Here is a 24690-nt window from a genome sequence, read left to right as displayed (position 1 = left end):
TAAAAGTAAAAAAAAAAAAAAACTATTGAAAAAAAAAAAGATTGTCTTCACTAAGACCTGAATTAAATGCAAAGAGATTTTTCCTGATATGGAATCAGTTGCCTCACTACATTGCAAGCTCCATCATAGCAAAGCAGCTTTTTCCTAATTATTGTTCAGTGCATTACACATAGAAAAAACTTTAAGAAATATTTTTGAATTACTACTGAAATATGTTTTAAATCTTTATTAAGTAAATCCCTTTTTGTTATTTCTTTGGAAAAATGCATTGAGTCCCAAACAACTGGTATATCATCTTGAAACACAGTCCATTTGCTAATGAATCATCTTTATGGCAACCCACAATTCTTCCAGGATGAGGCACCCAACATTTAAGAAAACTCTGAAAAGACTGAGTATTTATCCAAAAAGGTTAAGAATGATATCTGACAATGTGCTTAATACACTGTAAGCAATTAATTAAGCCAAGGATTTAGTAAGATTTCATTCCCGAAGGTACAAGATATCTCTCAAGTAGCAACAGACACATGACAAAAGCATTATCAAAGCAGAGATCTTTTAAAAACACCATTGAAGAAAACCCGCTGGCCCTTTTCACCTGGCTTTATTCTAACAATTAAATTACTTTTCTTCAAATGAAGACAATTCTTTACGTAAAGTCCTAAAATCCTTCAGACATTTCCGATGTATTAAATTTCAGTAAGTACTTTAGTTCAAATTAAACATGCAATACAATAAATGTTTTTGTCAACTTCTAATGGATTTTTTTAAAGGTAAAAACTGATGGATATAGTAAATAATCTTGAAAAGTTAGCTCTGTGAATATAAACATGTGTGGAAAAAAAGGAAAGTTTATTGACTACCAAAAAAAACACATTATGAAATAACATTTATGCGCTAGGCAGTATTGGAGACTTTACATACATTATCTCATTTATCCTCCAAACAATCTTCTGGAGAAACAGGGGTGTCAAAGTCAAGCGGCTTACACAAGATCACATAGCTGGTAGTAGCAGAGACCAAATTTGAACTCAAGCTAATGTAATTCCCATATTATTCTTACCAATAGTATATAGCGACACCCTTTCTATATTATACAAGAGAAGCAGTAAGTTATTTAAGCCAATTTATTCTCATCTCAGAACACTTAAATTCAGGTGGTTTGTCACTGCCAACTCACACTAGCTAGCAATTTAAAATGTGTTGTTCATGTATCTAAAAAAGTAGTCACAATTACAGAAACATGACAATAAGGGGATGTGAGATGGGTGGAGACAGTTGAGTAGAGGAGAAAAGGGATGGAAAAAATAAAATATTATTACGTGGAAACCATCCAACTTCTTGTAGGGAGCAATAATAATCTGGTACTATATTTTAATTTAAAAACACAAAAATCTAAAAACAAAACAAATTCTATAGGCATAGCATTTTCAATAATAATAATAATAATAATAATAGAGGAAAATCTCGCAACAGAAGAAATAAAGTCCTAGCAGTGGAACAATTCTAGATGATAGTTAAGAGACCATTTTGACTATGGTCACAGGAAATAACCGAAGTAGAGAGAATGTGTAGGTTACTAAAATGGAGAAGGTCGAGGAACACTAAAGCAAGGATGTACCTAACGACTTAAAGAGCTGGTTCTGGAATCTAGTGGGAAAATGTTGACACAGGTACTTAAATTTCGAATGAAAACTAGAGCATCCGCAAAGACATTAGATGATAGCAAGAAGAAATAAAGAAAGATGCAGTCAGAAGGAAATGACTTTGCAGAATACATAATATAAACTATTAGGAGTCAGCAAACTATAGCCCCAGGCCAAATCAGGCCTATCACCTCTTGGGGGGTTGGTGTGTGTGTGACTTTTTTAAATTGAGATATAACTGACACATAACGTTATATTAGTTTTAATACAGCATAATGATTTGATATTTTTATGTATTGCAAAGTGACAATAACTCCAGTTAACATCTGTTAACATACAGCTATAATATAAAACTTTTTTCCTTGATGAAAACTTTAAGACCCACTCTCTTTGCAATTTTCAAATATGCAATACAGTATTAACTATAGTTACCAAGTTGTGCATTACATACTCATGATTTATTTTATAACTAGAAGTTTGTACCTTTTGACCACCTTCACCCACTTTGCCTACCCGCCACCACATGCCTTTGGCAACACCAATCTATTCTCTGTATCTATGAGTTCAGTTTTGGGGATTTTTTTGCTTGTTTTTATAGATTCCAGATATACATAAGATTATACAGTACTTCTCTTTCTCTACCCAGCTTATTTCACTTAGCATAATGCCCTCGAGGTCTATCCATGTTGTTGCAGATGGCAAGGTTTTCTTTTGACGGCTGATTACACACACACACACAATTTTCTTCATCTGTCCATCCTTCCATTCATCAATGGACACTTAGATTGCTTCCACGTCTTGGCTATTGAAAATAATGCTGCAATGAACACGAAGTGTGCATTTCTTTTTGAGTTAGGGTTTTCCTTCAGGTAATAGTTGTTTCCTTCAGATAAATACCCAGAAGTGCAACTGCTGAATCATAAGTCAGTTCTATTTTTAATTTTTTGAGGAAACTCCGTACCATTTTCCATAGTGGCTGCACCAATTTACATTTCCATCAACAATACATGAGGGTTCCCTTTTCTCCACATCCCTGCCAACACTTGTTATTTCTTCTCTTTTTGATAATAGCCATTCTCACACGTGTGAGGTGGTATCTCACTGTGGTTTTGATTGGCCTCTCCCTGATGATTAGTGACGTTGAGCATCTTTTCATGTGTCTGACAGCCATCTGTATATATTCTTTGGAAATATATCTCTTCAGAGACTCTGCCCTTTTAATCGGATCTTTTTTTTTTGCTATTGAGTTATATCACTTCTTTGTAAATTTTGGATATTAGCCCCTGATACATGATTCGCAAACATTTTCTCCCATTTAGTAGGTTTCATTTTGTTGATGGCTCCCTTTGCTGTGCAGAAGTTTTTTAGTTTGGTGTAATTTTACTTGTGTATTTTGCTTTTGCTGCCTTTGCTTTTGGTGTCAAATCCAGAAAATCATCACCAAGACCGATGCCAAAGGGCTTACCACTTATGTTTTCTTCTAGTTTTATGGCTTTAGGTCTTACATTCAAGTTCTTAATTCATTTGAGTTGATTTCTATATATGGTGTAAGATAGTAGTCCAATTTCATTCTTTTGCATTCTGTAGCTGTCTAGTTTTCCCAACACCACATATTGAATAGACTGTTCCCTTCTCTACTGTACATTCTTGGTTTCTTTGAAGTAAATTAATGACTGTATCTGCATGGGTTTATTTCTGGGCTCTCTATTCTGTTCCATTGATCTATCTGTCTGTCTGTATGTCTGTTGTAATACCATACTGTTTTGATTACTATAGCTTTGTTAAGGGGTTTTTAAGCAAGATTTTTATCAAACTATAACTAACATACAATATTGTATACCATTGATCTATCTGTCTGTTTGTATGTCTGTTGTAATACCATACTGTTTTGATTACTATAACCTTGTTTAGGGGTTTTTAAGCAAGATTTTTATTAAACTATATCTAACATACAATATTGTATTAGTTTCAGATGTACACCATAGTTATTCAACACTTACATATCTAAAGACGTGATCACCGTAAGTCCAGCAACCATCTGACACCATACTATGTTATCACAATATTTTTTACTATATTTCCCATGCTTTACACTACATCCTCATGACTTGTTTTATACCTGGAAATGTGAACCTCTTATTCCCTTTCACCTCTCCCCCATTTTCAATTCTTCAATTACAGTTGACATTAAGTATTATTTTATATTAATTTCAGGTGTACAGCATACTGGTTAAACATTTGTATGATTTAAGAAATGATCCCCCTGACTAGTCTAGTACTTACCAGGCACTATATATATAGTTATTACCATGCTATTCACTATATTCCCTATGCTTTACTTTACATCCCCATGACTATTTTATAACTACCAATTTGTACTTCTTAATCCCTTCCCCTTTACACCCTCAACCCCCCTCCCTTCTGGCAACCATCAGAATGTCCTCTGTGTCTATGAGATTGTTTCTGTTTTATTTTGTTCTTTAGATTCCACATATAGGGGTAATCGCATTGCATCTGTCTTTCTCTGACATACTCAGCATAATACCATTCAGGTCCATCCATGTCATCACAGATGGCAAAAACCCATTCCCGTCCATGGCTGAGCAATATTCTACTGTATGTATGTACCACCTCCTCTTTTATACATTCTTCCACTGACGGGCCCCCAGGCTGCCTCCACATCTTGGCTCATTGTAAACAACGCTGCAACGAACATATGGATGCACACATCCCCTCAAAGTAGCGCTTGGGGTTTCTTTGAATAAATACCCAGAAGTGGGATTATGGGTCCTTCTTTGTCTTTTGTTATAACCTTTGTTTTAAAGTCTATTTTGTCTGGTATAAGTACTGCTACCTCAGCTTTTTTTGTTTCATTTTTTTAAATTATCTTTTTCCATCCCTTCACTTTTAGTCTGTGTCTGTGTGTGTCTCTCAATCGGAAGTGAGTCTCTTAAAACAGCATATGAAGGATTTTGTTTCCTTATTCATTCAGCCACCCTAACTTTTGATTGGAGCATTTAATCAATTACATTCAAAGTAATTGTTGATCGATATGTATTTACTGCCATTTCCTTATTCGTATTTTTGACCTTTTTCTTTTTCTTAAAGAAGTCCCTCTAACATTCCTTGTAATACTGGTTTGGTGGTAATGAGCTCCTTTAGCTTTTTGTTGTCTGGGAAGCTCTTTGCCCTTCAATTTTAAATGAATGATAGGTTTGCTGGGTAGAGTAATCTTGGTTGTAGGTCCTTGCTTTTCATCACTTTAAATATTTCATGCCAATCCCTTCTGGTCTGCAAAGTTTCTGTTGAGAAATCAGCTGTAAGTCTTATGGGAGCTCCATTGTGGGTAGCTAACTGCTTTTCTCTTGATGTTTTTATGAGTCTGTGTTTAACCTCTGGCATTTTAATTATGATGTGCCGTGGTGTAGGCCTCTTTGGGTTCATCCTATTTGGGACTCTGTGCTTCCTAGGCTTGTATGTCTATCTCCTTTGCCAGGTTAGGGAAGTCCTCTGTCCTTATTTCTTCAAACAGGTTTTCAATTCCTTGCTCTCTCTTTTCTCCTTCTGGTATCCCTATGATAAGAATGTTGGTATACTTGATGTTGTCCCAGAGGCCCTGTTAAGGGTTTTTTTTAATAGCTTTACTGAGATATAATTTATATACATACAATTCATCCATCTAAAGCAGGGGTGTCCAAACTTTTTTCAACGTTTTTCACCAAGGGCCATATGCGGTAAAATAAACAAACAGCCGGGCCACTCACTCGAGGTGAAGTACGCATTGCCTCACCTGGTTAATTTAAGTAAACTAAATATATTTTTGGAATTTGCTGTGGGCCAATTAAAAATGGATTGCGGGCCGCAGTTGGCCCGCGGGCCACAGTTTTGACACCTCTGATCTAAAGTTTATAATTCAATGTGTTCTTTTAGAGCATTTACAGAGGTGTGTAGTGGTTATCACAATCAAATTTAGAGCATTTTCATCACCCCAAAAAGAAAGCCCGTATCTACTGGCAGTTACTCCCCATCTCTCTGCCTCACCCCTACTCTAGAGAACCAGTCCTCTACTTTCTGCATCTAAAAATTTGCCCATTCTGGATATTACATATAAATAAATGGAATCACATAGTATGTGTTTCTTTGTAACTGGCTTCTTTCATTTAGCAGAATATTTTCAAGGTTCACCTATGCAGTAGCAAGAACCAATATTTCATTTCTTTTAATTGCCAATTAATATTTCCTTGTATGGATATACCATATTTTATCTATCTGTTCACCTGTCAATGGACATTTGGACTGTTTCCATTTTTCTGGTTATTATAAGTGATGCTGTTATAAACATTCATGTACAAATTTTTCATTTCATTTCTGCGGGTATATATTACTTAGGAATAGAATTATTAGGTCATATGCTTACTCTACATTTAACATTTGTGAACTGTTTTCTAAAGCAACTACACTTACATTCACACCAGCAATGTTATGAGAGTTCCGATTTCTCCAAATCCTCACGAACACTTACCTGGTCTTTTTGGTAACAGCCATGCTAGTGGGTAAGAAGTGACATCTCATGTGGTTTTGATTTGCATTTCCTTAATGACTAATGATGTTGAACATCTTTTCTCATGTGCTTACTGAACATCTGTTTATCTTCTCTGGAAAAATGTCAACTCAGATCCTTTACTCATTTTTCAGTTGGGTGTTTTTTTGTTACTGAGTCATAAGAATTCTTTATATATTCTGGATAGAAGTCTGTTACCAGATCTATGATTTGCGAAAATATTCTCCCCTTCTATGGGTTGTCTTTTCATTTTCTTGGTGTCCTTGGAAGCACAAAAGCAGTTAATTTGGGTGATGTTCAATTTTTTTCTTTTATTGTTTGTGCATTTAGAAACAATTCGCCACCTGTGTTTATAACTAAGCTTTACTGGAACACAGCCTGCTTGTCTGTTTATGTATTGTCTATAGCTGATTCAAGCTACAATGTCAGAGTTGAGCAATTGCAAAGACTGGCCCACAAAGCTTAAAATATTATCTTGCCCTTTACAGAAAATGTTTACCAATTCCTGATCTAACACAATGCCAACAACTCCCACCTACCCCTAACTTAAAATGAACAGCCTTCCTTCACTTGAAGGGTCTGCAAGGCGGATGGTATCCTTTGGAAGAAAGCAAAATTTTAGTTATGGTAAACTAGGTACAGAAAACATTTTTGTGAAGAGGCTGACAATATAGGGTGATAGCTATGTATTGGTGAGGGAAGAGGTACAACATAACCTCAGAAGCCAGACACAATTTTCAGTGCATACCATCCCATGAGAGTACCAAATAAAATATTATTCACAGTACCAAATAAAATATTGAAGACATCATGTTTACAATTATAAGACCTAGCCTCTGGTAAGCTAGGGCCAGTTTATAAGAATTTAGCTATCTTGGAGTAAGGTGGTCAAAAGGTACAAATTTCCAGTTATAAGAAAAATAAGTACTAGGAATGTAATGTGTAACATGGTAACTATAGTTAATACTGTTGTATGAGATATAGGAAAGTTGTCAACAGAGTAAATTCTAAGCATTCTCATCACAAGAAAAATATTTTTCTTTTTATTGTCTCTATAAGAGATGATGGATGTTAGCTCAACCTACTGTGGTAATCAAACCATCCTGTTGTATGCCTTAAACTTATACTGACGTATGTCAATTATTTCTTAATAAAACTGGGGGACAGAAAGAATTTGATCTTTTTTCTGGTATTCAAGAAACATGAAAAATACAATGGAATCTTAGGAAAAAACCTGCTATGAGACTTGCAAGCGAATTTTTCCTCTCTAATAAAAAGACATTTGAAAAAGTGCTCCCTACTCTCCTTCAGCCAGACATTGGTATATGAAATCGTGGTGACTCTCTCCTGATATGAGCTTTACAGTACACTGGACCTGTGTCCTTGATGAAACTGATGATCAAATGAAACACCATGTAACTCTCTGGCTTTGGCCTTTTCATTTTGTGAAAAGTTTATTCCTTAGTACTAGACCACTTTTAGCTGTGTGGGTATTCTGTTACTTGTAGCCCAAAACACTGATATATTTTCTACTTTGTTAGCCGCACAGAATTCAGAATGAAGTATCATGAAACCTGTATCTTCCAAAAAGACTACATACTAGTTTTTAGTAGTTTGCTATTCAAAAATTTAAACAACATTTTGCACTTTATCAAGTATCTTAGGTAATTACCTTTCCCAATACCAACAAGAACTCTGAATTAGGCAGTCTTGTGGTCATTTTACAGATATAGACATATAAATATTCAGGTTATTCCAATATAGGTCTTCCCATCTACATCCCATACTTGTTCCACTGCATCATACTGTTTCATAATACAAAAAAAAAAATTCATTGAAAGCAACAAAATCAACAAAATAAGTATTCTTTCAGCACTTACTTGTCTGGCATTATAGAACTCTATACAATGAGTAATGTAACTAGAATGAACAATAAAGTGTTCAAATAACTGCTCCATGTTAAGTTCAAACTGGGCGATCGAGGGGACCAAAAGAAACCTAGCACCTTGTAACAGCTCCTACTGTAGACTCCTATCTGTGGCTTCTTTTATGGAATAAATCCATCGTATATTCAGTGTTCCTCTTTTCCTGCTGCGTTCTATTTTTCCCACCATTATTGTCTTTTCCAAAGGACCATGCATTCTCTAGATGTGCCTGAAGTAGGGCAGCTTCAGTTTTGTCATTTTTGCCTCCAGAGATGATGATAAATATAACTCAGATGCACCTCCTCTGCTGGCTTCCCAAGCCAGCTGGACAAAAGGCTACTTACCCATTCATCATTTACATTTACATGCCATGAAAGACTACAATTAGAACTGGCTTTACAAAGATGAATAAAAATGCATCCCCATAGTTTAGGAGAAAAGGCAATTAAACACAATGAAATATAGGATGCACTGTAATGAATGCCACTTACAATGGCCATTAATTGCCTGGGGATTTGGGAAAGTTTTCACAGAATGCCACTGGAATGGCATCGTGATGTTTCCCAGACAGAAAGGGGAAGAACACTGCAGATAGAAGTAAAAGTAGATACAAAGGCACCGATAAGTAAAAAAGGACAACACATCTGAGAACCCAGTAGTTTGACTTGGATTATAGCGTAGGGATGGCCAGAAATAAGGATCAGAACATGACTGCCATGCAAAGGGGTTTAAATTTCTAATTCTAGAAGATGTAACATGACTTTTAAATTACGCAGTAACACTAAACTTCCTTTTCAGAAGAAAAAATTCTGGTGGCAATATGGAGGACAGAATGGAGGAGGAAGAAACTGAAGGCAAAAATAATAAAGCATTAAGCTATAGAAATAGTACACATGAGAAATAAGTGCACTGGTATTGGGGATGCCAGTAAACAATGCCAGTGGTATTGGGGATGAAGAAAAGCTGACTCAAAGGCATTTGGGGGATCTAAATGAGAGGACGTGTTTCCTGTAACATGCTACTATGTTCCTGAAAAATCTTCATGTTCTTAGAACTTAAAAATGTTAAAAATAACAAGGCTTAAGAGCTGGAAGCAGACACTCAAAACCTATGTAACTCTGTAACCAGAGTACTAACAAAACCAACAAAAATCCTAATAACCATATTAACATAAAGATGTGTTCAAAAACTAGTAAGGATGGGACTTTTTCAAGATACAATGAAAGTAACAGAAAACAGTATAAAGAACATTTCAAGCTAAGTTATAGAAACAAAATATGCACAAATATCTGGGGAAATTGTGCAATAAATTCTTCCAACACAGATACATGGCCAAATTGAGTCAAGAGGAAGGAAGACTGTGGGCTATATGAATAGTATACAGTACTGCATTCTTTATCTCATTGCTTTCAGCTGTGTTAGTGTATTTTGGATTCAACTGGCACTCCTCTGGCACAAAGCATTAATGCGCGTATGCTGGGAACATTGTAAGTACAGAAGGTGCCAAAAAAAATGTATACACATTTTAAGAAAGGAAAAATTGTATTAAAATTGTAATACTCAATATATTCCAATAACAAAAGATGAATACAAGTCACATTCGACTTCTGCAATTACAAGAGGTGCTCAAAGTGGTTACCATCAGCGTCCAGACATTTCTGATTATGGCGAACTACTACCTTGAGCAACGCTGACCAAAGCGTCCGCTTGTATACATTTTTTTGGCACCCCCAGTATACTTCCCTCTTTATTGATAGTATGTGAGCCAGACTGGAATGCCTCAAAAGTCCATCAAGTACGTGACTGAGCCTCCCACCCCCAATCAGGCAGGCCATGTTCCTATTACACTTTTAGTACAGACTGCAACTGATGACTGTTTAAAACTTAGGTAGTCTTAAGGGGACAAAAAGGTATACTAGGTTTCCAGATAGGCGTGAATGGATAGACAGGGTTTCCATTAAGAAATATTAGAGAATAATGAAGCATGAATAAGATGACGATAATGAAAGTGGTTTTAGTTAGGTTCAGTTTGGTGTCTTACAGATATCCTTATTTAAATAAATATCCAATAAGCAGTTAGATCCATGGATTAGAGTATGACATGGGCTGAAAATATGAATCATCACTACGTAGGAAATGATGAAACTTTGAGAATAAACAAAGAATTCATGTATTCACTCCTTCAACAAATATTTATTGATTCTTGTAACATGCAGGGGCCTACAGTGGCAGCAGAGTTACATGAGAGTAAAGAACAAGACAGCCAAGATGCCCTCTCTCAGGGAGCTCACATTAAATCATGGGAAGACAGAAAGCAACCAAACACCTACGAAACTAATTAATCATGTGCTACAAAGAAAGCATGAAAGGTACACAGGAACATGGCCTAACCTGTTGTAGGGGTGGGAGACTCAGTCACTTACTTGAAGGACTTTTGAGGCTTTTCAACATAGCCTATGCAAAAGGCTCTGATGGTAGAATAATCAGAAGAATAAGCATAGCATACAATACTGAATAAAATGTAACAAGGCCAAGTGCCTAAGTATAGGGAGAAAACGTGGAAGAAGCTGAAGTGAACAACAGATAGAACCTATGGTATCTACATTAAGGATTTTTAGTGTTATAATATACGGAAATTTTATATGGGAAAGTGATGCAATCATATTCAAAAGGACCCTAGACCAAACCCAGATGAGAAGCTAGCAACAAAGATTAAAAATGGTTAGAAAAGTAGAATGGCAACTAGCAGAAAATGTCACAGAAGCCAAAAGAGGAGAGAATTTCAAAGAGTTCCCAACAAGGTCCAACATTACAAAGAAGTAAGAAGAATGAAGAACCAAATAAATTTAATGAGTATCTGCTGGATTTCCAGATACACTCTCTATTATCACCACAACCTGTGGTATTGTTATTCCCACTTTACAATGCACTAAATAAAGTAAGGTCTAGAGTTTACGGTATTTGTTCCCAGTCACACAGCTAATAAATGGCAGAACCAGAATCTAAATTCAAATCTTTCCAATTCCAAATCTCATGCTGGTAATTAGAAGACTACTGCCCACATACCACACAACAGTATTAACTATAGTTACCATAATAAGGTTAAGTGTCAGTAACAGGCAGATGCATAGTCATTTCTAGTCCAGTGCAATCCAACAGAAATTTCTACAGTGATAGAAATGTTGCTTGTGGCATCACACTCAGGAGGAGATGAAAGAAAATTATCCCTGAAACTAGACAGATTAAGAAAGAATAAATATGGGGTGGCCGGTTAGCTCAGTTGGTTAGAGCTCAGTGCTCTTAACAACAAGGTTGCGGGTTCGATTCCCATGTGGGTCACTGTGAGCTGCGCCCTCCACAACTAAACAATTACTTGACTTGGAGCTGATGGGTCCTGGAAAAACACACTTAATAAAGAAAAAAAAAAGAACGAACAAATAAAGTGCTCATAGATAACTCTTATAATGCCAATAGTAAAGGTTTGATACTTTTTTATGGGTTGTTATGCTTCACTCTCTTGTACCTGTTTTAAAATGCATACCTAATTCTAACATACAAACAAAAGCTGAATACTCTGTATTGTTTACAAAAGAGAGACCTGGCTAGAACATGGGTGAATTTAATAATGCTACCAGAAAAACAAGTCCAAGAGACATTTCACTTACAGAAATGTGTTCTGGGATAGCAATAGGGCTAGTAACATGGCCCTCTTTACCATACTCTTAAGAAAGCGCTGTCACTAACAAAATAAAGCTCTAAGGAAGGAACCTATAAAAACCTATGACTTGTTGAATTATTAGTGTTAATTTTAAAGGATTCTCTTAGAAATCTCAAATGTTTTTAATAGTTTTATAGTACAAAACTATAAAAACCAAAGACAAACCCAGAAACATATATTAATCACATTTCATTTCAAAATTTTGTTCATATGCCAGATCTATACATTAGCTACAATTGTACTGTCAAACTCATGACCACAAAGAAGGTATGGGAGTCCAAGGAGAAAATTCAGAAAGAGAGACAGCGGATGTGGGCTGTTAAAGAAAAGATTTATTTGGAAAGGCAAGTGAGGAAGAATTTTTAATCTGGCAAGCTTGAAATAAAATAGATGCTTTATCTACAATACTTGAGAGGTCGTTTTCTCTTTTTAATTTAAGAAACTGTTATTTATGTAGTTAATGCTTAATAAGGTGGTAAGTGGAAAAAAGAAGTACAAAAAATGTTCTAGTAAAATATTATTTTCTCTAAGAATTTCGTAAGAATACTGTCATAGCTCAGAACCTTGTTAAAGTACCAGCTTCAATTATGAAACTGCTACCTGATTAGAAAAATTATGCTGAACTGTTTTTGACTCAAATGTTTCCATTTGAAATACAGTTAAAAAACCTTGGATAAAACTGATGGTAATGAATAAAATGGAGCATGTTATCATTAAAATCTCTTTAAGTCTGACCTTTGTAATCTTTTTAATAAGAACTAAATTATAAAAAGGTTAATAAATCCATACACTGGCAGAGGTTTAAACGAAAAAAAAAGGTGGGGGAGGAATCTCCCTCTTGGAAGAATATACAAGAAACTCAGCAGTGATCAACACAAGGGAAAGGGGTAACCAGGAGAGATTTACTTTCCATTGTATGCCTTTCAGTATGGTTTGAATTTTTAAGCAAATGTATTAATAGTGACTTTAAAACTTTAAAAAAAGTTTAAGAATATCAATCTACAACTAGATGTTTCCCTTACATAAAACCTGAACTCAGAAAATGGTTCCTTTTAGACCTATGTAACTTGATCAGAAGTTACTAATGCAAAGACTAACAAAGCAGTGAGCTCTTTTCTTGTTTAAACTCATTTCCCAGATTCATGTCCTCTAGGTCAGTGACCCACTGTTGCCCTCTCCAGGGTCCACCTACTATTTAGTATTTACTTAACAGCTTCTTAACTGCCTATCAAATCCCCCAAAATTGCTATTATAATCCTTTTTCATACTCCTCACCCTCAATCTCAACTTTAGCAAACAATCTTGCCTCAAACTATCTCAAGTCACTGAGATGATTTAGAACACCTGATATGAACACCATTCTTAAGACATATCTGTTGTCATGGCCTACTCTCCTCACCCTGATTCCTCCCCCCTTTAGAGGTCCCCCCTTTCCTTTTATCCCTCTTCTTTATACCACTTCTAGGGCTCGGCCCCTTATCCTCTTTCTTACAGCTCCCTCTCCTGGCTTCTCTTCTGATTCCAAAGGATACATCTCCTATCCTAAAAAGAACTTACGCCAACTGTAAACCACTTTTCTTTGACCTTTTTTCCCATAAATATCTCAAAAAGGAAATGACACTCACTGCCTCCACTCTCATCAGCACTTACTCCTTTGCTGCCCTCTCCTAGGCAATCTACACGTTCATTCACACGTTCCTTCTTCAAACACTACTTAGTATCTACTATATACCAAGCATTTGGAATACAACACCAAAACAGACAAAGACAAGGCCTCCGCATTCTCAAAGTTTACATTCCCTTGAAATCTTATTTTCATTACCCAGGACTTAACCGAGTTACTGTCTTTAAAGATTATGACCTCTAGGCCTTCATTTTTATCTCCTTCTCTCTCCAATTAATGGATGAGAAAACGCTCTCTCTCAAAGGAGTCATATTCCCTCCTACCTCTTTGGGGACCCTCAAACTATCAACAATTCTACCTTTTCTCTTTGAATCTTCAACTGCATCCTCCTTTCCAGCTTGTTCCCTTACCCACCAAATACATTCTTCCTCAAACCCAAATTCTCTAGCTTTCATCAAAGCTTCAAAGAACAGTCTATACCCAATGTCTGACTCCCCACTTATTCCTCACCTCACTGTATCCTGGCTTTCCTTGCTATCAGTACATCAAAATGGTGTTTTTTGTACTCTCAGGGTCACCAAAACTCTCTTGATCCCGCCAAACGGCACTTAAGTTCTCCTCTTTCTGATCTCTGCAACATCTAGACACTGTTCAGACTCCTTCAAATCTGACATCACTCTGCTAATTTTCCAACTATCCCTCTAGCTATTTATTCTCAGAAGGCCTTCATGGGTTCCTCATCCTCTACCTCCCTCTTAAACACAATATTCCTTATAGGGTTTGCCCTCTTCTCATTTTATTCTTTCTCTACAGGATTTCATCCAGTCTCATGGCTTCAATTACTACCTAATACAAATACACAGTGTTCAAATCTTTAATCCAAGCCCAGATTTTTTTGTCTGAGCTCCCGATATAGACAGTCAACTACGTTTTGGCCATATCCACCTACGTGACTCATGACTACTTTAAATTCAAAATAGAAATCATCACCCTCCAATATCTCATTTTTCTGTATCTTCTAGGCAGACAATGTGTATTTCTAACAAGTACCAGGTGATGCTGCTGATGATGGTTCAGGATCAACGCTCTGAGAATCACTGCTCAAACATGTTGTCTCTTCCCACATCCAGGCTATCAAGTTCCTTCTGCCATCTCCTATGCCATGATATCTATGCAGCAGGCACTATTAATATTTCACAGCATCCTATCCTATTGAACTTAGAATCCTGCAACATAGCATTCCAAACATTAATTACCAAATGATAAGAAAAGACTAAAGATAAACAACAGTCATCACAGTAAACTGGAAGTTTCTTGAGGACCGGACAGGTTTCCCATGTATCCCTAGAACTGAATCTTACCCAAGAAGGTGGCTCAATAAATATTTGCTGAACGAATGGCACTATCATTTATCCAGTCACCCAACCCAGAAACCATGGTAGGATTCATCCCTTTTCTTCCCCATAATCCAAAAGTCACCAAGTCCCTGAAGATTTCATACCTCCTCTCCATATGTACCCTTATTACATTCTTTCAAATCCTTATTTCTCATATGAATTACTGTAATATTCTTAAATGGTCCTCATGTCTAGATTCATCTATCCTTTTTAACTATCCACGTGGCCATCAAATTGATCTCTCTAAAAAAGTACAGTAGTCCCCCTTTATCCGCATGTCACTTTCCATGGTTTCCATTTCATGCAGTAAACTGCAGTCCAAAAATATTAAATGCAAAAATTCCAGAAAAACAATTCGTAAGTTTTAAATTGGGCACTGTTGCCGTTCCAAGTAGCGTGATGAAATCTCACACTGCCTGGCTCAGTCCCACTCCGTCCTGCCTGAGACATGAATCATCTCTTTGTCCAGAGTATACACAGTGTACATACTTCCCTCCCATTAGTCACTCCGTAGGTGTCTTGGTTATCAGATCAAGACAGAAAGACCACATTCGCCTAACTTTTACTACAGTACATTATGATTGCTCTCTTTTATTATTATTGTGGTTAATCTCCTACTATGCCTAACGTATAAATTAAACTTTATCATAGGTATGTATGTATAGGAAAAAACACAGTACATATACATACGTAGGGTTCAGTGCTATCCGAGGTTTCAGGAATCCACTGGGGGTCTTAGAAGGTATCCCCCTCAGATACAGGGAAGACTACTGTACATAAGACAATGTCGGTTTCCTGATTAAAAAAAAAAAGGTTCCCACTGGCTTTAGGAAAAAAATATAAACTCCTTCATAGGGCATGCAAACCCCTCTACGATCTTGACTCAATCTACCTGACCACACTTTCTCTCCCTTCCACCCTAACCCTCTACTCTCTAGCCATGCTGACCTGGCTTGTATGTCTCATGCCTCGGTGGCTTTAAAGATAAAGCTCTCATCTAGAGTGCCTTTCCCATTGGCTAACTACTCATCCTTTTAAGACTCAGCTCAGACACCATTCCCTCCAGGGAAGCTGTCTTTGAGTGACATCTCCCTGCCCCAACCCCATTCCAGTTTGGATTAAGCCTCTCCCCTGACATGTGCTCTTACAGCACACATGTTAGTTTGTTAACAGCATATATCACACTGCAAAATAGTTTACCCCACTTGATTAAGTTCCTTAGAAATTACAATTACATCTGTCTTGTTTGTACAGTCAGTGCTAGATATATTGAGATGCTCAACTAAAATTTAAATAAATACATTCCTTGCTATTCTCCAAACATTGGTTCTCAATATATAGCATATCAGAATTACCTGGAAGACCTATAAAATCTAGACTGCTTGGCCTCTTTCCCAGTTTTGGATTCTGTTGGTCTAGGGTGGGATCTAACAAGTTCCCAGATGCTGCTGCTGCTGATGCTGCTAGTCTAGGAAGACCATTTTGAGTATCAATGTTCCACCTATATGTTATCTCTTCCTATCACCAGATTTAAAGAGTCTTTTCCTAGCTGCCTCCAACTCTGCCTACTGAGAGCCTAGTAATCTTTTTAGACCCAGCTCAATTATCACCTCTTTCATAAAATTATCCCTAACCCCAGATGAAACTGATCTTGCTCTTTCCTCAATTTCTATTGGGCTTTGTGCATAATATTCACGTGATAACTCATGTTAACTTTTTTCACACCTATTCGCATTTGTCTTATGTTCTCTATTTCAATGAAGGTAGGAAACCTTCCCCAATCATTTTAATATCCTCCACAACTGAGCACAGTAACCAGTGAACAACAGATAAAATCACAAGTATTTGTTGATATGAATGAATCCCTGTTGCTTGCCCAGATTCCGGGTCCAGTCTGTGACTGGCTTAATCCTCCTGGCACAAGCTGACTGCCTTACAGCCTTGCACTTTTGTTTGCCTTACTACCTATGACAGATGTCTGATCCACCTACATTGGTCTGTCACTCCTGTTGATGATCTACCCTTAATCAATTTCTTTACCTTATACTCTGATCCTTTTAAATTTTCTCATTCACTATGGGACATAATGAGTGGAAAAATTTTTTCCTCATGACTGATACGAATTTTAATTCTGCTGGCCATTAAGACAGGTTGCCTTTTTTTATTTTATTTTTTAAGTAGCCTTTCTTTGTCACAGAATCTGAACTAGAATATGAACTAGAGTTGGGTACAACTCCAAGTGTAGTTAATGTAAACAGCAATAAATGTGTTTTAAGTTCTATTTACAGATTGTGAAGATAATTTTAATAAAAAGTTTAAAAACACAAAGACACAAGGTCATTTATAAAATTTAAGGTAGCCCTAAGTAACGAAATTGAAAAGAATAGCTAACTACTTATGCACTACATTCACATAAGCATCCAGAGCAAAATCCGTATTACCTATTCCAATAAAAACATACAAAAAGACTGGTCATATTTCTAAATTATACTAAGCACATAGTAAAAAACTGTTTCTGATACATGAAAAGTTAACTAGGTTTCTAAAAATCCCCTTACAAAATTTACTCCTTCAAAAATTACTGAGACTGTTTTCAATCATACCGACCTAAACATTCTACTATTATTTTATTCTTTTTTCATTCTTCTTCATGTCAGTAACACTGATGTACTCTATCTAAAACTATACATGCCAATCTAGATAAATAATTGTGAAGACACCTATTTATTTTAATAACATCTACTTTATTTTATTACTTATATAACATCTACTTTATTACTTATAAAGACAACTGACCATTAGTGATTTGGGGCAAATTCCTAGGAGTTCAGTACTCGGTGTTTTATATTCATATACAGTCACCATCCCACCTGGATACTCAACAGTTTCAAACTCAAATAGAAGTGATGGGAGGGAAAGATTTAACGCTCAGGAAAAAAATAAGTAAATTACTTTTAAGATAGCAACTAAAATTAATACCTGTCGGAAAAGATTCTTGAGAGCTTCAATCCAATCTTATAAGCCTTTTTACTTTCCCCTTACTCAATCAGCGAAATTCATAAATTAATTCATAAATTAAATTCTGTTGACAAAAATGTAAATATGTTCATTATACCCAGTAAGAGTTATTTTCCAAAGGGAGTGAAAATTTCCAGAACTGCATGCTCAATTAACTAGACAAATGAACCAGATCACGGCAAAACCCAATTTATTTAAGTTAATCGATATCCCATATGGCAGACTTGAGCTACAGATACTTGGTCTTGATACTTTCAAACCACTGCTATATTCAGCACATGAAAATAATCTTAAAGTTGGGAAGCAACTGTCACAACATATCATGTAGGTCCTGAGTTAGTATTGAGAAGACGACAGAAAGAAGGGCCAAGTAAATCAGAAAATAAATATGAAAAGGAAATCGGAAAGAAGAGAGAAATAATGACTTGGAAGAAAACAATATCGTATGGTCAATCTTAAAATATTTTTTAAAGATAAGGAAACACTGAGTACTGGGAAGATAAATTTAAGAACTAAAAGAGGATTTCCCAATTCAGTCTGTAACTCAAAAATAAAGGGGGGGAGGGTGCTGGGGGAACACACTGCAGGAATGAAAACCTATTTGGAAACTAGATCATTCTGCTATGTATTATACAAACAACAAAAGGCTAGATCATTGTTCCTCAAAATTTTACTGTTTACAAACAGGTAAACATTCACTGCAATGGACAAAGAAAGATCTTTAAGATTGTAACCTTCAAATACGATACCTATATGAGGAAGTTGTATTAAAACACTATAATGCAATTCTTAAGTCCAAAAGACTATGCCAACAAACACTGCACTGTGAATGACTGATCTAAGCTGTTTTCTGTAATCGTCTGAAAAACCCTAAATTTTGTGACTTTGGGGTCCAAAGTTGTCTCTGACCTGCCTCCCTAGTTGGAAGGGAAAAACCTCCTCTACATCTCAAAATCATTAATCATTTATTAGATCTGCTTCTAATTTAGATTTTAAGTACACTAATAAGTGCATTTAATCATTTGCCCTGTATTTTAAATAAAAGCTGACTTACTTGATATAATATAAATGTAAACAATTTCATTTTCTCCCCTCATAATCACACCAAATTGAGTTTAAGTTGCAATCAACAGAATTTCTCTCTTCACTAATCCACAACTCTATTTCGACATAACTAAATTCTACATCCAGGGTGAAATACAATTAAAACGTACAAGAAATTACCCAACATCTAACAGTCTAAAAATCTTTTGACACTTGTTTAAAGATTTATCAAATCACATGTTCGAATCTCTGATACATATGGAAAAGCACTGCTAACCTTTTCTACCCTGTACACAATTCTAGATTACAAAAGGAAACTACACCGGCTACCGCGGAGCGCGAGAACCGGTAACAGGCTAAAAGGGCGTCGTTGATTTCTTGGCTACAGTGACAGAGGCGGGAGACACACCCCTAGCGTCGGTTTTAAACACTACAGCAGTGAATTCTACCTAGGGATTACTGTGAGGGTAAGGAAAGACAAATTTAAATCGCCATGATTCAAAAACAACTAGAAGAAAGGGACTTACGAAGGTAACAAAGAAAACGAAAAACGCTTGCCAGTAAGAAAGCATTAAAAAAAACAGGCATCGTCTTTTACCAAAGACCGAATTAGACTATGTTTTCATGAATATACACCTTGGACATTTCCGGTTCGCCAGTGCAGAGAGAAAAGCAGCAGCGAGGGAAGCCCCATAAGGGTGCAAACTGCAGCGAAATAAACACTAACAGGAGAGGAGGGAAGTAAGTGGCAGGATTCCTGCCAAGACTCATTGCTTGAAAATGGGGTGTGAGTGGGAGAAAGAGCAAGCAGCTCAAGAGAGAAAAGTGGGTCTTACATAAAGAACCATTTATCACACATTATTTCCGTAGGATTTCGGAATATCCCCGAACTTGAGAGAGACTGGGGTTGAAAGGGGGCTCTACACGGAAGGTCCGGACGAAGTAATGCGGGGGGGTGGGGAAGGGGACCGCAACGGGCGATGGCGGGGGGTGGGGGGTTGAGGCAGAAGCGGAATCCCGGCGGCCGCGGGGGAGGGGGCGGAGGAACGCCCCGCAGAGGCCCGGGGGCGGGCGCGGGGGCCCCGCCGTCCTGTCAAGCGAGCCGCCCGCCGCCCCCGCTCGCCGCCGACGCACCCCGGCTGCTGAAGGCTGTCTCGGACCCGCCGCGGCACCAGCCCGGCCGGGTCTCTCGAATTTTCCACCGGGGGAAGCCGACCGGGGGCGTCGGGGCTCGCCCCCGCCCCCGCCGCTGGAAGCGGCAGGCGAGGGAGGGCTGGTGCATTGGGGAAGCAAAGGTCTCACCATTTTGCTCGGCTGTCGACGGCTCGCTTGGGCGGAGAAGAGTGTCGGCGCTCGGACGGGCTCCCGCAGGAAGCGACGGCGGCGGCCCAGCTGCGCTCAACTGAGGCTGTTGCGGCCCTCGGGACGCCCGCGGGGGAGGGGATGCGGGCTGGGGGAGGGGAAGCGGCGCCGCGGGGCCCGCACCGGCCGGATGACTGGGCACGCGGGATCGGGCAGGGGGGAAAAAGAAATTAAGGTCGAGATTCAGAGACCGAGAAAGCGGGAGGAGAGACGGCGAGAAGGGGAAGAGGCAGAAAGGAAGGGGAGAGGGGAGAGAGGAGGGCCAAGCGGGTCAGGGGCTGCAGCCTCGCGCTCGCGCTCTCTCCGGAGCCGTGACGGACTCACTGCAGTGGCTCGCGCTGACCCGCAACCTCAAGGCACGAAAAAGGGGGAGGGCAGGAGAGGGAGGGGAAAGCGGAGCGCAGCGGGGCGGAGGGCGGGGGCGCGCGGAGCCGGCGGCGGAGGCGGGGCTTCCGTAAGCGCCGCACATCCGGGAACCCGCGCGCGGCCCGGCGGCGGCGGCCGCGGCGCTCTGGCGAGCTCTGGTTGGGGCGCGCGGAGCGCGCCGACCACGTTCGCCCCTCCGCCGGCCGCTCCTTGCGTGCGGTGCAGGGGGGAGAGCAGGGGCGGGGGCGCGGACGTCGGTGACGTCGCGTGGTGGAGCCCTTCCTGTCATGTGGCTGGAGGCGGGCGGGAGGAAAGGCAGGGCCAGGAGGGGAAGGAGGAAATGCGAGGGTGCACGGGGAGGGAGGAAATGCAAGGGGTTCGCGAGCCCGGGGCGGAGGGGGACTTGGGCCCAGGAGTGAGAGTCTCGGGATGTGGGGGCGGGTAGGGGTGTTGGTGGAGCAGATGAGCCGCCTTAAGGTGTCTGAACCACCCAGACACCGCAGCAAAAAGAGAGAAAAATCAAAGCCCTGGGGCTAGAAGGAATCAGTTTGTTTTTGAAGACTTGTATCTTTCCATCAGCGTACAGACTTGGACCCACTACAGAATGGCACGGCTCATCTAGACTGTTGTCACCCTGGTGCAGCACCCGCAGGCCTCCATTCCAGTATGAGTTGACAGAGTCGGGAGCCAGGTTGGATTGACAGGGAGGAAAGCCAAAGCTGGCCGCAGCTTGAGAGGCGTGGGAGCCACCGGACAACCCAGTAGAGGGGCTGCTCCGCACGCACTCTCGCAAAGGCAGCTCTGCATTTTCCTTAAACCTTCCAGGCTGCCTTTTGAAGGGGTGCAGCAGTGTCTGTTTTAGAAAAACGCGCACTTGCACCTTTAGTAAGGCAATATCCACTTTGGTGGCAATTACCGTTCCCGGAAAATTCAGATTACAATGGAAAATGGAGTCCACAAAAGAAGAGGAAAGTTATGTTGGGGCGGGGGCCAGGGGAAGGTGACGGGAGCGGTGTGATAAAGATAGTGAAGAAAACATTTCGCAACAATTTTAACCACTTACTCCTTTTCAAATCTTGATAATCTGTGTATATGTGTTAGAGAACGAATGCTTTCTGAGTGGTCAGAAACTTCGTATTGACAAATCCTTTAGTTTTATAAAAAGCCGTATTGTTTTTAAAGCAGTCTGTTAAAGCTTACATGAGCGTTTTATTCTTTTTCCGTGTTAATTATTTTTTCCGTGTGATAAGCACTCATCTTTTCTACCAGAGGCTCAATGATGTGTCCCCGGTCTCCCCCGTCCTATACCCCTCCCCCTCTTTTAAAAGAACTACTTAGTTTTTGTGTCAGGATGAATAAGGAAAAGTAACTTGGACTAATAACAAGCTTGATAGATTCACTGATCACACAGTGAATGTATCCAGGAAAGACCAAGTAATGACACTGTTTCTTCCACCATTTAAGTTTCTTGACGTATATATATTGCTATTTAGGTACATGGCCCAAAACAGGGAAAAGTCCCCAAACTGAATGTGTCATTTCTAGGTATATTATTTTTAATTAATTTCGTTCATAAAATTAAGATGTTCATTTTTATAAATGGAATGCTTAAAAAGATTCCTCTCCCTCAACTCCACTTCTCAGAGATAATCACTGCATATGCATATGTGTGTCCCTCCAATACGTTCAGTGAAAATCAAATTATCATTTTGACCGAAGATTAAATACTAAGAAGAAATTTGAGTTATATGGGATGCAGTAGATTTAGCGTAACTCATAATTTTGCCATGATCTGAGCCAATTTAGACTCATCATTCAACAAATACCTATTGTGACTAAATCGGAAATTCAAGACCTAGGCATTGTGAAAGATCTGTTAGCTCTGTTACTAACCAAGGCAAGAAACACAAGGCCAGTCCACTAGCTCCTTCTCATCTTGTAAATCTCCCAGAATTCACCACTTTCATTTTCTCAGCTTTGTGTTATACTGCATAAAATACAGGCATGTAGCAAGTTGCATCTCCAACACCAAAACTAATTATTGTGAATCCATTGAGAGAGGTACATCTAAAATGCACCTTTAATACCCAGGTTTTTTCCCTAATGCCAAAAAAAAAAAAATAGTCATTTTCCTTTTTTATCTTTTTCAATCAAGTTTTGCTGTAAAACTTGGTATGAGAGGGAACAGGTACCAAATGTCCTGCCAAAAGCACACATTTTTAAAATAACTGGATAAGTGAAAAGACAAAGGACCTGTCTAATAGGTGGATTATTTTTCCTAGACAATTTAGCAACCAAAAGATGATTGTTGGGAAGTATTGTGTCAGATAAGTTAGAGGGAGAGACACTTAAGACACAGATCCAGTTACAAGAATGTTAACAGCTAGGCATAAGATAATGGGAAGTAGCAATGGCAGAGAAAAGGAAGGGGTAAATGTGAAAGACAGGAAGCAAAAATGGACTGACTATGCAACTTAGTGCTTGTAGGGAACAGAAGAAGGAGACATCAAAGAGGACCAGTTTTAGTTTGTATGACAGAAAATGGAAAATGGTGATACCCTGAGAGAAGTAGAGAAGGCAGGAGAAGTTTGGTTGCTGAGTAAAAAGAGATGAGTTTGGATTTTAAAGTGCTAAAATTGAGTTACTGATGAGATGTCGCAGTGGAAGCACCCAAGTTGAAGCTGGAAGTGCAGGTTAGAAAGGAATAGAGATGTGGGAATCAATTTAAACGCAGGTTGAAAGTGAAATCTTCAAATTTTCCCTTATTTAGTGATGGGGGGGGGAACCCAGAGATGGTAATGAAGCTGCTAAGTATAAAGACAAAGGAAAAGAGTGTTAAGAAAGAGAGAATGTGTGTTTACAGTCATATTTGACCATAGGCAGCCTCAGGCTTCAGTGTCTCTGCAATTATCTTTAAGTTAGAAATGTCACAGGAAATTGTGTCATCTCTAGACCTTCAAGATCATTGTGATATCCAGAAATATGCCTTATTCTTAAAGGACTGATCACTGTCATTTATTTACATATAATATTGAAGGGTGTAATTATTTACATATAACATTTACAATATAATATATAATATTGAAGAAACAAATTACCATTCCTATAGTTATTTAAGGTATTCCATTACAGTACTACCCCAAAATATCCACTCTTATTCATGACTACATTGACTAATGTCAACTAGAAACCATGCTTAATTTTGTACTCATACATAGGACGAAAATGCCAATTAAATAGGAAAATCAATTAAAACCAGTTGAAAGTAATGTCTGGTTTTGGTGGTGGTGCTTTTGTACACATTTGTTAAGGTAGATTTGATGGAATTGACTACCACTCCTCCTAGATGGACATATGAACCAGTTCAAGCATCCCAGATTTAAGACTATTTTGTACCTTTTTGTCACCTAGTTTCACACCATAAAATTCTCTTTTCGGTGGGCACTGAGATTGCATGGGGAGTAGATTGCCTTTCTTCCCAGAATCCTTTTTTGTACCAAGGAGAAAACAGGAATGCCAGCTAGCCCCCTGCTCCAGGGTGTGGTTGAGGAAAGGTTCCTTGGCACCTGAGATGGCAAAGAAGTGGCTAGTACCTTTCTTGCTGAGTAGCAGAGGTATGAGCCAAGGATTCTGTTTCATCTTGGAAACTCGTTTCTCCATAGAAACCGTTTTACAAAGAGTTCTGTAAACAGTGGCCCTCCTACAAAAGCCTACTTAAATTATAATGTAGCTGAAACTCTGTATATTTGCTATTAAAAACACAATAGTAGAAAACAATGCTCTTAAAACATGTATAGCTTTATGAATTAATGAGTTTGGGGAAAATGTATACCACATACTGGATGGATTTTTTTTTTAATTTAAACACAACTACTGTTTAAATTATGGATTGTATGCAACTTTTCTAATTCCCTAAAGGAATAAAGAACATTGAATTTGTTCAAAATAAAATCTTATTTATTTTTCAGGTGAAACACAAAGTAGAAATATTTTTTAACTAGGGAAAATTTCCCAAAATTATATGACAAA

The 24690-nt window shown here is 38.5% G+C and overlaps 1 protein-coding gene across 1 annotated transcript in view; it reads right to left on the bottom strand.

The window, feature by feature from the left end:
• Positions 1-20660, bottom strand: part of PPP3R1 (protein phosphatase 3 regulatory subunit B, alpha) — a 65172-nt gene extending 44512 nt beyond the window's left edge. Inside the window, exon 1 of the mRNA XM_033125240.1 lies at positions 20236-20660. Coding sequence (XP_032981131.1) covers positions 20236-20238 — 3 coding nt within the window. The 5' untranslated portion in view covers positions 20239-20660. The remainder of the gene's footprint in view (positions 1-20235) is intronic.
• Between the last annotated feature and the right edge of the window lie 4030 nt (positions 20661-24690).

Source organism: Rhinolophus ferrumequinum, chromosome 13 (genome assembly GCF_004115265.2).
Source record: "Rhinolophus ferrumequinum isolate MPI-CBG mRhiFer1 chromosome 13, mRhiFer1_v1.p, whole genome shotgun sequence".
In the NCBI taxonomy this organism is placed as follows: Eukaryota; Metazoa; Chordata; class Mammalia; order Chiroptera; family Rhinolophidae; genus Rhinolophus; species Rhinolophus ferrumequinum.
This window is presented reverse-complemented; position numbering and strand designations above follow the sequence as displayed.